Source organism: Cryptotermes secundus, unplaced genomic scaffold, assembly GCF_002891405.2.
Source record: "Cryptotermes secundus unplaced genomic scaffold, Csec_1.0 scaffold857, whole genome shotgun sequence".
Taxonomy (NCBI): Eukaryota; Metazoa; Arthropoda; class Insecta; order Blattodea; family Kalotermitidae; genus Cryptotermes; species Cryptotermes secundus.
Genome location: NW_019734325.1, coordinates 470,160 through 485,624, shown reverse-complemented (window position 1 = coordinate 485,624; position 15,465 = coordinate 470,160). Strand labels below are relative to the sequence as shown.

Sequence of the window (15,465 nt, the reverse complement as noted above, 5' to 3'; positions counted from 1 at the left end):
CCTGGCTACAGATCCAGAGGTTCCGGGTTCGATTCCCGGCACTGTCAGATTTTCTGAGAAATAGTGGGTTTGTAACGGGGTCCACGGAGCCTCGTGAGTGTAAATGTGGAGCTATTTCATGGAAACAGCGGTTCTTGTCTAGAAAACCGAAATTAACGGCCGTGGAGATTCGTTGCGCTGACCACGCAACATCCTCTATCTGCTAAAGTTGGCAATGCCTTCGCCGACAAGCGGTGGTCCCTCGGTCGGTATAGTTCGCTTGCGGACTAACACCACGGAGTTTTGTTATCGCTGAAGTTTAGTCACGAGATCTTTTGGCCCGAAAATAAAAAAATGATTTCCACCTCTGAATTAGATGGAACAAGATATTGGGCTTCCCCATTCCGCAATATAGTAGTACAGGCCTTACTGAAATCTCTATGTTCTCTGTTAAAATAGCATTAACATGCAACAGCGCGTTTTCATAAGGAACACAAGACAATCTGGGGAAAAGTTTACCAGTTGCATGGCGCTGGGTATGCTGTGGGCTTCTGGTTACACAGAAACATTATCAAGATGCCGGCAGCGCCAATTTTACACGTGGAGAATATACACGGTGTGTCCAGGATCCGTTGAGACTCTTTTTTTTTCCTGTAACGCCATCTGTTGGCGAGTTGTGGAGTTAAGATTCTTGAAGTTTCAGCTGTGGCTGTCTATAATTTCAAAGCGCAAGCATCGCTGCATCATGTGTTCTGACCTTGAATGTAACAGTACTGTTCTGACACTCGTCAGAAAATGGCGTTTGAACAGAGAGCCAACATCAAATTTTGTTTGAAGTTGGGCAAAACAGCTGTAGAAGTGTTCGAAATGGTGAAAAGTGTGTACGGTAATGATCGTTTGAGTCGCCCGAACATTTTTGGATGGTATGCTGTATTTCGTGACGGCAGGGAGGACATTGAAGACGCTCCACGTGCATCAAAGCCGAGAACAAGTCGCACTGAAGAAAGTGTGAAAAAAAATGGCCGAAATCCTTGCATCAGACAGGTGTGTTCCTACAAGACTCATCGAGGAGCTTTTGGAAATACCAAAAAGTAATGTGCATCAAATTTTGACCGAGGATTTGGACAAACGGAAGGTCTGTGCGCGTTTTGTACCGCACGCATTGTCAGGCGATGAAAAACATGCCAGAGTGGAACACTGCCAAGACATACAAAATTTACAAAATCGATTGTTACTGGTGCCGAGACATGGTGTTTTCAATAAGAGCTTTTCACAAAGCGACAGAGTTGGTTGAGCCCAAAGAAGCCGAAATCAAAGAAAGTACGCATGCAAAATAGTCGAGTAAGACACTACTAACCGTTTTCTTCGATTCCAAAAGCAATTTCTGCCAGAAGGTCAAACAGTGAATTCTGAATCGTTTGTGGGCGACAATTCTTCAAATTCGACCTGAATATCGAGAGCAAGGTTTCTGGTCGCTCCTCCACGACAATGCCCCAACCCACAAATCGAAGATCGTGCGCGATTTTTTGGCCAGAAAAGAGATCACAGTCCTTGGTTATCCTCCGTATTCGCCAGAGTTGACTCCAGCAGATTTCTGATTGCTCCCAAACGTTAAGTTGGCGATGAAAGGTGACCTTCAGGACACCATCCAGGACATCCAAATGAAATAATGAGTGTAATTTTGAAAATAATTCACGTCTTGTATTTTTAATAAACACAGTCCTAGCAGAACCTGGACACACTGTGTATGTAACAATCTTAGCAGAGTGATAACAGCCTGTAAGAACAAGAGAAATTTGAGATTGTAGTCGTCCCTGTTTATGACATGGTGTAGTCATGTAGGTGAATAAGTACGTTACGGATAAACCCGGACTTATCCATTTCCTGTCCTTTCCCATGGGTCTGAGTGACCACATTCCTTGCAACTGCCAAGACAACCCAACACACTACACGTTTCAAACCTGAAAATGCAGGCAGCTTATGCTTCTAAAATGACGCAAGACTACACGTTATCACAAACGTGAAGAAAACAATGTGAACAATCGCCACCGTGAGAAACCCCAAAACTTGTAACAGAAAACTTTCTTACAGTTTGACAGTGCTACTGCAACACATCGAGCCGACATTGCAGTCACTTTCATTGTCGGCACTGTGAGAGTCTCAGATTTCCTTACACTTATATTCAATACAGCCAACTTAACTGTGGAATTCGGGTTTTGCACAATAGTAATAATTCTACCAGGGCCACGCCATAGCTCAAGCGGTTAGTCGCTGGCTTCCCACGGCAGCGGCCCGGGTTCGATCAAGTTGGATTTGTGGTAGACAAAGGGGCGCTGGGGCATGTTTCCTCCGAGTACTTCGGTTTCCCTTGCCAATCGTCATTCCACCAGTTGCTCCACAATCATCGTCACCTATCATCTGGGGCTGGTACAATAGACCAGACGTGGCCGCAGTACAAGGGACTTAGTCCCACCCCACTAGCAATAAAAAAATTCTTCTACCTGACGATGAAGACGCCACGTTACCCAAAAACACTGGCACCAAATTATAGTACATATCATTTCCCAGAAGACTCGAGTACGCATGCATGAACAAAAACCTTCGCGTGATCAAAATGCCTCCACTTGTAATGTAATGTCGTCGCTGCCACCGGTGATGTCGTAAGCGTGGTCTCTCGATGACAGCTAGACGTCACAATGTCGATGCCTCAGGATGTTATAGACTTCGACGATAAATTGGGATAATCACGGAGACTTGTAGGTTAGCAAGAAAAACTAAGTCTTCTTGGTTGCAACAAGAGATCTCGCTTTACTGGATCAAACAGACCAGCGTGGTGGAAGTACAAAGAATAAAGTTTAACTGTCGAGAAGCAGAGCTTCGCCCTCTATAATGTGACCAGAAGATCTGATACCGTGTGTTTTCACACGTGCCTTCTTATAGGACCAAACTGGGCGTTGGTTCACAGGAATGCACTCACATCTCCCCTCCAAAATGCATTAGGGTCAGCTGTGCATTAAGGTTACAACAAACAGAACTCCCAGAGCCTTGGCTCGAGCGTGGGAGAGAACTTTAAGTTTGTGTCTCAACCCCAGATTCCTCCTATAATGCCTTTAAAGTGCAAAATACAATTCAAAATGTTACACAGAAATACACGTAAGATTGCTTCCTTATTGGAAGACCCGGAAGGGGTTTTGACAGATTCATGGTAATGGATCAGAAACACTTGGGTTACTTAATAAGATGAGACATCAATTTGACAGACTATCACATACAGAGTAAAACAGAAAAGTGCGGACACACTTCGAGTACGAGTTCCACAAACGAAAACAAGAATAACAAGTCATACTAACATATGTTCGGGAATATTTAATTTTTGAGCTATAGCTGCAAGAGTACCCTTATAATATGTGCTCAAAATGTCCTCCACGAGCTTCAATGTACTCCTCGACACAGCTCATCATGGACGGCAGCATACGTTCCAAGATGCCTGAGTAGGTGTGGATAGTCTGACAGACACCCACATTACAGTGGTGAGGTGCTTCTTGATTGTCAACAGAAGCTGCATACACTGGGGTTGTTAGATGTTCCCAAAGGTAAAAATCCAGAGAATTAAAATGTGCTGCAGTATCATCATACATGTACCACATTCGTGATCTGACTGTCAGTAATACATATTCTAATAGCTTTGACAGATCGTACAAGAGGAACTCTCGGTCTTGGTTACCTGTAATCCGATGGGGTAAAACATGAGGGCCTACCAATCACCAGCAATGCCTGCCCACACATTAATACTGAACACGCTACCATCACTCAACTCTTGAAAATGGAAGATAATTGGTAACATTACGAACGCGTTTGAATGTCAACTCACTATACGCAAGAGCAGGCAGTTACTACTTACTAGAAAGCCATGAGGGGCATGAGCAATCAAAGTTGACTGTCACGACAGTATTCTTTCAGCGATAACTCACAAAATAAAGGTTTCTGGACAGATGTCGATAAGGACTTTTTTCTTGTTTTTGTATGTAGAATTTTGTATACGGAATTCGTCCGCATCTTTTAGTAACACTCTGATTACCAGCGACGTTTGGACATTCACAACAGCAGAAGCTATAAAAAAACAATGAATATTTAAATGTTTGCGACATCTGAAAAGGAGGAGCTTGACACAGAGAATATAGTGAAGAGGCTTGAACTTGATGGCGGTCAAGCGTACAGCTGTTTAAGTGAGCAGTCCTGGACTTACAGATGCCTGGTATGTATCGTAAACACGCATTTGGAATATATTATGTGTTACAAGCACCTAAAGTAAAAAGAAAAAGTAATGCTATTTCTGTAACGGGCCGTGGAGGCCCATAGGGTTGTGAAACATTGAGGGTCCCACATTATCTAGACAATCGGCTCAAAGATGGCGGTAAGGTTGTCAGCCTTACGCGCCGACCGCACTGTACAACCCAGGAAAATTATTTATTTAATTCTTGGTACTCATTTCCATTTCTGTTAGAGGCTGAGTCGACCCCAGGGCCCCCAGGGCCATAGTGCGGCTGAAAGTTTTATTATGTGTATCTGTATTTGACGACAGACCTCGCAAGGAACGAAGTATTCGTGAAAATAAAATGTAAATATAGCGAACAGTATAACTGACACAAACATTGACTTTAGCGATTGACAGTCTTGACAAGACAAAATTATTGTCATGGATGTCATGAACCACGGAAACAGATCCGCCGCCAGGACCAGGCCACCGCAGGCCACACTGCAACGTGACGACGGTATGAATGACATCGGCGCTGAAAACAGTGATCTCTGAAACAGGTTTTAACTTAACATCAACATCGCTGATCGCCTGGAAAGATTTTAGCATACATACACACATACGCACACACATGAACGAGCAGAGCAAAATGAAAGCCCATATGTTTGTACAAATTGTTCAACGAATCTTTACCATGGTAAACATGTATACCAAGATTTCACTGTACATTTCAAAGTGTGGCTGCCATGATCGGCCATGACGTGGTTAAAAAAATTCAAATGTTTTGTAATGGCGGAGTTTGAGGAAAGGGAATGCTTCTTGCCGGTATAAAGAACGCAATATAGCTTTTAATTGTATTGTTGTATTTATTTAAACGCAGATAGTCGAAACTTCAGATGTCTAATAAGAAAATCTGCTCTCATTCATATCACTTGGCATTCTATTTTTCCTCGCAGATTGGTAAGTACAAATTTGTACTGACAAGATGTGAGGTTATGGCATATTTGAAAATTAATATTATGATGTTCTGGCTTACGGCACTGTAGAGTGAACATATTGTTTCAAGAGAACAAACAGACTTCCCAGTCTTTACGATAGATATAATCAAAGTTGGGAAAAGCGGGCACTTCGGTGAAATTGTAGTTTGCGGAGACACTAGGGGAACAAGTCCCGTCCCACCTTCCACCAACATTAGAAGTTCATTTCTAATAGAAGTTTCCTTTGATACATCTTGGACCACATAGAAAACGACGTATCAAACAATTCTTCTGTTGTGACATGCGTATTCGTTACTGCAGGAGCATTTACTTAGCCGTTGCCTAGCAACGATAAGGGGGGGGGGTTACACACAGACTTTCCTCTGATATGATAGTGACTGCTTAGAAGACAATGTGTCCAACAATTTTTCTGTTGTTGCTTATGTGCTCATTGCCATGGGAACATGTTTACTGAGCCACTGGCTAGCAGTGACAGGAGGAGGTACACATACACACAGACATCAAGATGATATGATAAGTGTACTTTTATTTTTACAAAATATGGAAAGTAGACCAAAAACATAACTCAAAACCTAACATTAGGTTTGCAGTATGTAATAAAAAGTCCAACATTACAGACCAAGGTCTGACACTGGTCAATGTATTCTGAGTGCCTCTGTTCACTAGAATTTAAGTACTAGTTATACTGAAGATAGATGAGTGGGAACCATGGGCCTTGAAAATTCAAGACAGGAAGAACAAAGAGTAACAAAGGACCCTTGTGAAGCTCACAGAAGGAATGGCAACAATCTCTTGCACAGGTACAAGGAAGGAAGATGGAAGCCACGTCAAGGCTTCTCCTTTGAAAGCCTTCTTGCATTCCTTCACTGTGTGAATGAGAGTCTTCCATGACCTGCTGAGGCAGAAATCTTCCCTGTTTATGTTGTGATAGGGTTAAATCTGGATTTTCCTGATGATCTGGCCTGTATGCCTGGATTTTTTAGGCCAGGAGATTGGTGACCTGTATCTAGATGCAGCAACTGAGGTGTATCCTGTGTTTTGCTGTGGGTGACATATCTAGATGTTGAAGACAGATGTGTAAGTGATGTTTTTTAGTATGAATGGAAGATCCAGTCTGTCCAATGTAATCAGTCCTACATTCATGGCAGATGCTGTGTGACTGGTGTCTTTAGGGCTAGTTTAGCTTTCATGGACCGAAGTACACGTAAATTGGATTGTTTCCTTAGCAGGAGGCCCACAGTCCTGATGTTGAAATTGGATTGCTCTCATCCAATTGCAGTCATCACAGACAAAAATGTAAAGAGCCATTAAAGTTGGGTTCTTTCTGCGTATGACGATTCTTTCATATTGGCTATCAGTGTGCAGAAGAAAATATTGAGATGAATGAATCAGATTGTTAAAGAAATAAATGACTAGCGACTTAACGCCATTGCAACATGAACAGAGGAGATGGCTTCTCCCTGAACAGGCCATAGAAGCCTCCAGTTTCACACCCTGATGAATTGCAAGAAGGATGTTTCAACAGACAAATTTTGACTTAACTATCTTCTGACCATGGCTCCAGTTTCACACCCTGATGAATTGCAAGAAGGATGTTTCAACAGACAAATTTTGACTTAACTATCTTCTGACCATGGCTCTGCACATAGGCTGCTATTGATCTTTCTTCAGTGAACTTCACTAGAGCTTTTGTTGCTCTTTCTTCCCCATGTTCTGGAGTAGTTTCTCTTTTCTGGCCCTTTTATTACCTTGGCTCATTTGGGCCTCATCATTTCTTCCCATCCCTGCCTCATATTGGCCATCCATGGCCTCCACGACATTTTTTCCCCCCCTACTTCTATATAACCATCCACTACTTGGCTCATTTCTGTCTTGAAGATGGAGGCAGTCTATTACTCCAAAACACTTGTACCCACCTACGAGACTACATGGTTTCATAATGCCACAGACCATAGTACGAAGTTTATACTTGAGTTTTGAATAAAAAAGAATAATGTGTAATGTTACATGTAATCCACATGACTGAACACATACAGGAAGTATTGTTTTTAAATCCATATTTTCAAACTGAAACTAACAGAGGAGGCTTAGTTGTGCTTTAGAAGCATGTAATTTAAGAACAACTTGACATGTATGACAGTATCAGATGGTGATGTGGACATTACATCATCATGGAAAGTTATGTACTTCTCAAGTAGTGATGTAGATTTTGGCACAAACTTGAGAAAATTATTAGAGGCTATCTCAGACTTTTGGTGTTCATACGACATTGGGAAATCCAAACATATTTGGTCAATACATAACACACCAGCTTGCAGAAAGGATGTATGATTGGTGAAACCAAGCAGGTTAATATAGGGGTAACATTTTAGACCTGTATTTGGGAGGTGCTCAGTTCAAATCTCGGCTGGGACACAAGCTATCCAGAGTGACATTTTTGAAGTCTACGTCAGTCCCTCCAGGAAAATGCTGGGATATTGCCTCGATTAGGCCACAACTCTTTCCTTAAAATCCTCTCCAATTTATCATTCATTAGTCATCATACCATCTGACACTGTATAGTCTAAATACTGAAAGGGTTATTAAATAACCCAGAATATAAAGAAAAGAGTGGTGAGAATGTTAAGAAATGTATAATATGAGATGTAATACTTTCAAGGCAGTGAGGTTCAGGTTGTGATGTTCTGGCTTGTGACACCTGTAGCCTTGTGGGTGGATACCAAGTTTTTGGAGGAACCTGCTGTGTCTGTCTTCAGGGTTGATTTTCATTAATGGTTTTAGGAAATCCACTGTTTCCCATAAGATGGATTCGTTTAAGAAGCAAACTCCAGACTACACTGACATTGCATACAAGGAGGCAGTTGCAAGACTCAGATACCTGCTAGCAGAGTCGTATTCACCACACTCATCTCCCACCAAGAGCTTTCAGGTAAAACTCTTCTTTTCTAATGTAAACTTAGGAAAGTGGTCTTTGTCAGGTTGAAACATTTCACAGACAGAACTGCACTATTTAGTGTAGGTACAGACAGGATTGACACATGTTAACCCATATGATCTCTGGAATGTTTTTGAGATCCCTCCTACCATGTTGGTGGACAGATTAATTACCACTTTGCGGACCGGCGATTTAAATATTTAAATCACCCTGGGACCGGCATTTTTAAACCTGCTACCCTAACTTTTGCACTGTTCACTTTAAAAATTAATATAAAATCTCATAATTAATTTTATGAATTAAAATTTTTGGAGAACACTTACCAGTGCTCCTAGAAGTGCTTGAGAGTGTGATATTTCTGGAAACATTCCCCTTTGTAAAGTGGCATTACACAGAACTTGCACATGTAGACAGTCATACTCCTTTTGTTGTGTACTGTGCAAACACTGCATCCCCTTGGCATGTTCACTCTTCACAATTTTCACGATGGTATGTTTCTGCATATCACCCGAGAGTTGCCCAGGGGGGTCAAAATGAGGCATGCGTGGGGTGGGAGTAGACGGCCCCGGTCGTACTAAGATTATGTCTGCCGCCGGTTCTGCTGCCACTGTGTGGTCTGTAGCCCAGGGTTTTGCCACATTCAGCAGAAATGCCTTGTATTTCAATTTTGAATGAAGGTTTAGATTTTTGAAAACCAAAAATGAACTGAAAATGGCACAATTTATAAGCCACAAGGCAACTTTCTTTGTCCACTTTACTGTTTTCCGAGGAAGAGAATAATATGCCAGGTACTGATCAGCTCTATCAACTGCCTTCATGAACATATTATACTCGGAAATACAAACAGGCTTCTTTACCTGTCCATGTCTCCTTTGAACATCAACCATGCTCGAATTGCGAATTGTGAATTGTGGATTTGGGTCCGATGGAATTTGCTTCACCCCTGGATTCCAGTAAACTGTCCCAAAGCAGGCGTTTTGTCTACTTTTCCCCATGTGGCTGTCCTCTCAATGTTGCTGCCCGCACTTTCGTCGGAGCTACTGTCACTTTCACTTACACTGTCTGTGGCCACAATTTTTTGTTTGCCCCTGCCACACTCACCATCCGATTGTGAGTCGCTATCACTAGCAGACTCACATGGGGCGTCAGATAGCTCATCGGAGAGCAAGTCAGATATTTCTTGTTCTCTGAGAAAACGCTCGGACTTCAACCTCTTCCGACCTTGATGCATTTTGCACTAGTAACTTCCTGCCTGGTGCATGCAGCTGGAAGATGAACAAAGACATTTTCTTTTGGAGTGGGAAAGGAAAACAGTTGGGTCATAAACAGCGGGGTCATGTTACTGACTATGAAGCATACATTCAAGAGGTCTATCACACACCAGTCATGTGTCTGCCTGTAGCCAGTGCAAGGTGTAATGTGTTTCAACATAAAGTGTCCTAAAATCATAATAATATGCCACTGGTCCACCACATTTAAAAGCGCTGGGCATAAAAATATTCCACCGGTCCACAAAGTGTTGAAGAAATCAGTTCTTGTGTAGTGGAGTTGGAATGATTAACACTGCTGATACCAGAGACTGTAATTGGAAATTATCCTGAGTAAACTGTATCCACTTCCAGTCATTACAAAATATGCCCACACCCCTTTTGATTTATCATTTAGAATCCTTTTAGTAACATATCTAATCAGGTAGTCATTCTGTTGTATGTTTATTGAATGTAAAATTATGCAAAACTCTAAATTTTTATAACTGCTTAAAATGGTTGACTTCTTGACATGTACTCAGGGACTTTGAATGTAATGATTTTTAATTATTTTAAGAATTATAACAAGAATGACTGAACACTCCAACCACCTACTTACTTTGCAGCAGATATGTCACTACAAATGACTGAAGTAAGTAGTTTAATAGGTTAACCTATGGAAGATGTGGTTTTACATCAGAATTCATAGAGAATTAAAAAGGTTATTACTGTTATTAGTCTTTTAATAGAAATATATCTCTTCTGACACATGACCTCATCAGATGACATGAAAGTGTGAAGTTACCTTGTAAGCTAATATAAATGTAATTTTATGAAACAAAATTTTGAAGACCATGAAGTTATAGTGTGAGCTTCAGACTTGAATTATTATATATTCGTGTAAATAGTTACCAGTGTTTTGATGGAACCTGTTTTCTTCATTGTCAGGACACCAGGTAATCATATAGGTGAATACCAATATTTTTTAGGAATTTGATATTGCCTGAAGATGATATCTCATCCCAGAAGTATAAAAACCTCAAATTTCATACCATGAAGCTTATTGTAATGACCCAGAAATGTTCAGATAATTAAATATAGTATGAATGGTAAAAGTAAAAAAAAAAAAAAGTAAAGTAAAGCTATCCCTGTACCAGGCCGTGAAGGATGTTCAGGTGTCCCACATTATCTAGACAGTCGGCTCAAAGATGGCGGTAAGGTTGTCAGCCTTACGTGCCGGCCGCGCTTTACTCCCCAGGAAAATTATTTAATTAATTCCTGGTACTCATTTCTGTTAGAGGCTGAGTAAACCCCAGGGCCTAGTGTGGCTGGAAGGATTAGGCCAACTGAAAAAAATCTAATGACCTCATCGGGACTTGAACCTGCGACCTTCCGGCTTGTAGCATAGCCCCTCAACCACTATGCTACCGTGTGCCCCCCCCCTGCTATGAATGTTAACATTTTAAAATTGTAACAGTGAAATGTATGATGTTGAAATAAAAATGGCTGTGTTGTAATGTGAGTGAATGTGGAATTAACAGGTAAGGTAAAGGTAAAGTTGTCCCTGTGTTTAATTAATTAAGCACCACACCAAGAAGATAGATGTGGGAGTGGAAGTATAGCTCCACCATTCTTGACATCAATGATAGTTAGAGAGAATGGTTGGCTTTACATCCTAGCTGTGTTACCTCCAGAGAAAGGTCACCCAGTACCCATAGGGTAGGAGGCTGGAACCCCTGAGCCAGTCTGAACACTGTGGAGTAGAGAAGAATTTCTTGCCCTTCCTGGATTCAAATCCTGGCCATCCAGCCCATAGCCCATCACTGTACTGACTGAGCTATCCCAGCTCCTAGATTAACAAATATCAGGCTTAGTGAAAGAAGTCCTTGTGATGTTGCAGATTCAGAGGGCTGATGATAGTGGAGATGAAGTAGAATCTGTGGCATTAAGTGAGAGGTCTCGTCATCAACACCAGCATTTCTTGCCCCCATACCGAGCTCCCCAGTATGGCTCCAAGCGTGCACTCTACACAGACCCCACAACGAAACTTCCCCATACTTACAGTACCCAGAACTTACCATCAACAGGAATAACAGAGGGGCAGGACACAACTTTGAAACCTGAGGGATCTCTGCCTCCTCCTGAGCTCATGGCATTTATTGAGCGGCAAGAGGAATATATTGAACAGTTGGAAAAGGAGTCGCAGTACTGTAGGGTATGTGTTTTAAAGGTCATAATGCAAACAATCATGTTTCCAAGTGTTTTGTATGGCTGTTAAATGTGGTTTCTTATTTTGAAGGAAGAACACAAGTTATAAGTGTTTGATGTGCTCAGGAAATATTTAAATCTATGAGAGGTGAAGTCATTGGGCAGTTAGGATTGCCCTCAGTTTGTCCAGTAAGCGCTTTATTAGTGTCCTACAACAGACCTTAACTTCTTTTTTCCACATCCCTCCCAATTCATCATTCACAATATTTCATTTTATTCTATGCAAACTGTGCATGTTAACATTATTAAATGGTAAATAAAGATACAAACATCTGTTCTAGGATGAATTAGCTGCATTGTTGAGTAAAGTGAAGGAAGTTATATCAGAGAATGAAGGTCTGCATGAGAGGGAGAAGGCTGGCCTGCTCAAGTCTGTTTTTAACTGCTTTGAAACAGGAGATGAAGATGTTCAAGAGATGGAGCCTGAAGGAAAGGTAGGTATTGGAGCAACATCACTTAGAACATCTCTTGCCAGAACAAACTCTGGGAAGGATGAACATGCAAAGGCAAATAAAAAGTATAAATTAATGATTCTCATGTTTTCTCACAACTTTTTCATGAGTTACAAAAGTTGGATGCAAACTAGATTTAAGTTACAGAAATAAGATTAATTCTATCATGGGATTTCCTTTACCTTATCTAAATGTTATTTGCATGATTAATTAAAGCTCATGTCACTTAGTAGTCTTGTGATGCCATAAGACATGATCAGTTGCAGTATTTTCTTTATTTGAGTCCCAAAGTATACCATAGTCCATCATTATTGTCATAAACATCCCAGAATTGTTGGCATGTTAAACAAATCTTCCTCTTTTTCTCTCTTCCTCCCCTATTTCCTTCTCCACTCATGTACAGGAGGTCAGTTACAGGCTGTTTCGCAGGCTGGAATACACTGAGCTGTGCAGTTCACAGTTCAATCTACTTCCTGTCAAATCTTCCCTTTCTTATCCTCTTTTCACCTACTGATGCACGGGTGCATCTGTATTTGGCATAATTGGCTTTTAAAGGACCTACGAATTGATCTGCTTTGCGCTTTCTTCTTTTTTCTTATTCATCTGTTGAGCTGCTGATCACAGGTACACCTGCATTTGGTACAGTTTCTCTTTCATGGCACACTGTGGTTTATCCTACTGTGAATTCTGTTTCCTGTATCAGTACAGCTCTAATAACCACGAATTAATATAACTTTCCCCCTCTGTATATTCTCATTAGAAGTTCTTCTCACCTTGTTTCCTTCTCAAAATATTGTGATGTGTTGCACTATGGATGACGCCCCTCCCTCCCCGCCAGCCGTGACGTGCCGAGCGGAGCTGAAGTGAGCCGAGTCCCAGCACGCTGGTTGCTAAGCAAAGCGAGTAAACAGCGGTTGCTAAGCAAAGCGGGCTGGGACTCGGCTCACTTCGGCTCCGCTCGGCATGTCAACTCTCTTTCCTTTCAGAATATATTCAAAGTTTTCATGGGCACCAGCTCTGATTGGCTCACTTACAAAACCAATTGCTCTCCTACCTTCCATATATCTGTACTGTGTACATGTGATGTATTTTACATACATACATACATACATACATTACATTCCGTAGATCCAAAGTAAGTCAGAATGACTGTGGGATGTGGAACAAGTCATACAAATACAAGAGCCACAAATACAGTACAACTGAGACACAACAAAAAGAAACACATCCACATATATAAGTCAATACTGTCAACTTATGCTATGTACATAACCTTTTAAAAGGACGAGTCGTTTTTAGACAGTAGGAATTCATCAACAGAATAGAATGAGAGTGTATTTAAGTATCATTTCAGTGCTAATTTAAATTGCACCTTTTCATTCATTAGACTTTTGAGACTAGACAGTAGGTTGTTGAAAATTTTAATGCCAGAATAATATGTGCTTTTCTGAAAACATGTCAGTTTAGCAACCAGTCTATGGAGATGGTGCTTATTTCTTGTGTTAACACCGTGTACATCTGAATTGGTCTGAAAACGTTCTCAGTTATTTATAATGAAGCTTAATAATGAAAATATATATTCACATGGAAGACGTAAGATCTGTAATCTCTTAAATAGCTCTCTACAAGAATTTTGAGGTTTTACGCCCACCATGATTTTAACAATTTTCTTTTGTAATGTAAATACCTTTTTGCTGTCAAATGAGTTACCCCAAAATATTATTCCAGACTTCATTATAGACTGAAAGTAGGCAAAATAAACTGATTTCAGTGTATCAATGTTGCTGACATGTAACAAAGTTTGTACTGCATAACATGCCCCACTTAACTTTGGAACCAACTGATCCATATGGTATTTCCAGTTGAAGTGGTTATCAATTTGTAAGCCAAGGAATTTTGTGTGTACTGACTCCTATATATTTATTATTATATCCAATGCATAATGGATGTTGAGGTGTATTATTTGTTATAAATTTTATTATATTTGTTTTATCTAGATTCAGGGCCAGTTTGTTAGCGGCAAACCATTTACTCATATGAGAGAGAACACTGTTCAATGACATAGAAATTATCTAAATTCTTACTAGAAATTACTATATTACACTAGTATCATCAGCAAATATTATGGGTACTGATTGGGTATTTATTGTTGGGGGAAGGTCATTTATACAGATTATATAAAGCAAAGGTCCTAAAATTGACCCCTGAGGAACTTCATGATCTATTGTTCCCCATTTTGAGTAAGTACTTTGGGTTGCATTAGGTGATTTTATTTCAATCTTTTGTGTTCTGTCTACAAGGTAGGATCTGAACCAACCTGCCATTGTTCCCTGAGTACCATAAAATTGTAATTTAGTTAGCAAAATTTCATGATTAACACAATCAAAAGCTTTAGCTAAATCATAGAATATTCCACCTACATGCATTTTCTGGTTAATAGATTTTAATACACTGTCTGTTAGCCTAAAGGCTGCATTTTCAGTGGATATTCCCTTCCTGAAGCCGAATTGTTCTGGGATCAGTATATTATTAGTCTGCAAATAATGGCTTAATCTATTGTACAGAACTTTCTCAAGTACTTTAGAAAAAGTAGTTAATAGTGAGATTGGTCTATAGTTTGACATACTAGATTTGTCACCTTTTTTGTATTGTGGTCTTACTATTGAAATCTTAAGATGGTTAGGGAAGATCCCAGTTAAGAACGAGTGATTACAAATGTGAGATAATGGGTGACTAATGAGTGATGTACAAACTTTTAAAATTTTACTTGTTATTCCATCATAACCTGATGAGTTTTTTGCCTTGAGAGAAAGTAATATGCTTTTTATTTCATTTTCCTTGGTTGGAATGGACTTAATACCAGGGAGTTTTCTAGGAAAAGCATCTTTTAGAAATGAAATGGCATCACCCTTTGTCCCTTGATGCAAGTTTAGATTTTCCATAATCGTCAAAAAAAAAGTATTGAAGGCATCTGCGATTATTTCTGGATCCTTTACTTTTTCACCATTTATAAGAACAGATGATATCTGTTCAGTCTGATGTAATTTTCCTGACTCGTGTTTTATTATATTCCAGGTTGTTTTTATCTTACTATCTGATTTTGCTATAAGCCTACAGTAATGCTACCTTTAATCCTCTTATTACTCTGCTTAGAATTTTGTAATACTTATTGCAATACACTCTCATGTTTGGATTATTACTACTTCTACTATATACAGGGTGTCCCAGGAGGAATGGACCAAACTTCGTGAGGGTGTTCCTTATGTTAAAGTATGCCGATATAACCCAAAACACCTATGTCCAAAGTTGAACGGTTACGGAGATAATGGCC

The 15,465-nt window shown here is 40.3% G+C and overlaps 1 protein-coding gene across 1 annotated transcript in view; it reads left to right on the top strand.

The window, feature by feature from the left end:
* Positions 1 to 5,161: 5,161 nt before the first annotated feature.
* The window catches only part of LOC111868684 (serologically defined colon cancer antigen 8 homolog), a gene marked incomplete at its 5' end in the record, with an annotated part of 85,900 nt that continues 75,596 nt past the window's right edge, over positions 5,162 to 15,465 (top strand). The window contains 4 exon segments of the mRNA XM_033753135.1: positions 5,162 to 5,194; positions 8,014 to 8,161; positions 11,315 to 11,629; positions 11,964 to 12,116. Of these exon segments, the coding sequence (XP_033609026.1) occupies positions 8,036 to 8,161; positions 11,315 to 11,629; positions 11,964 to 12,116 (594 nt within the window).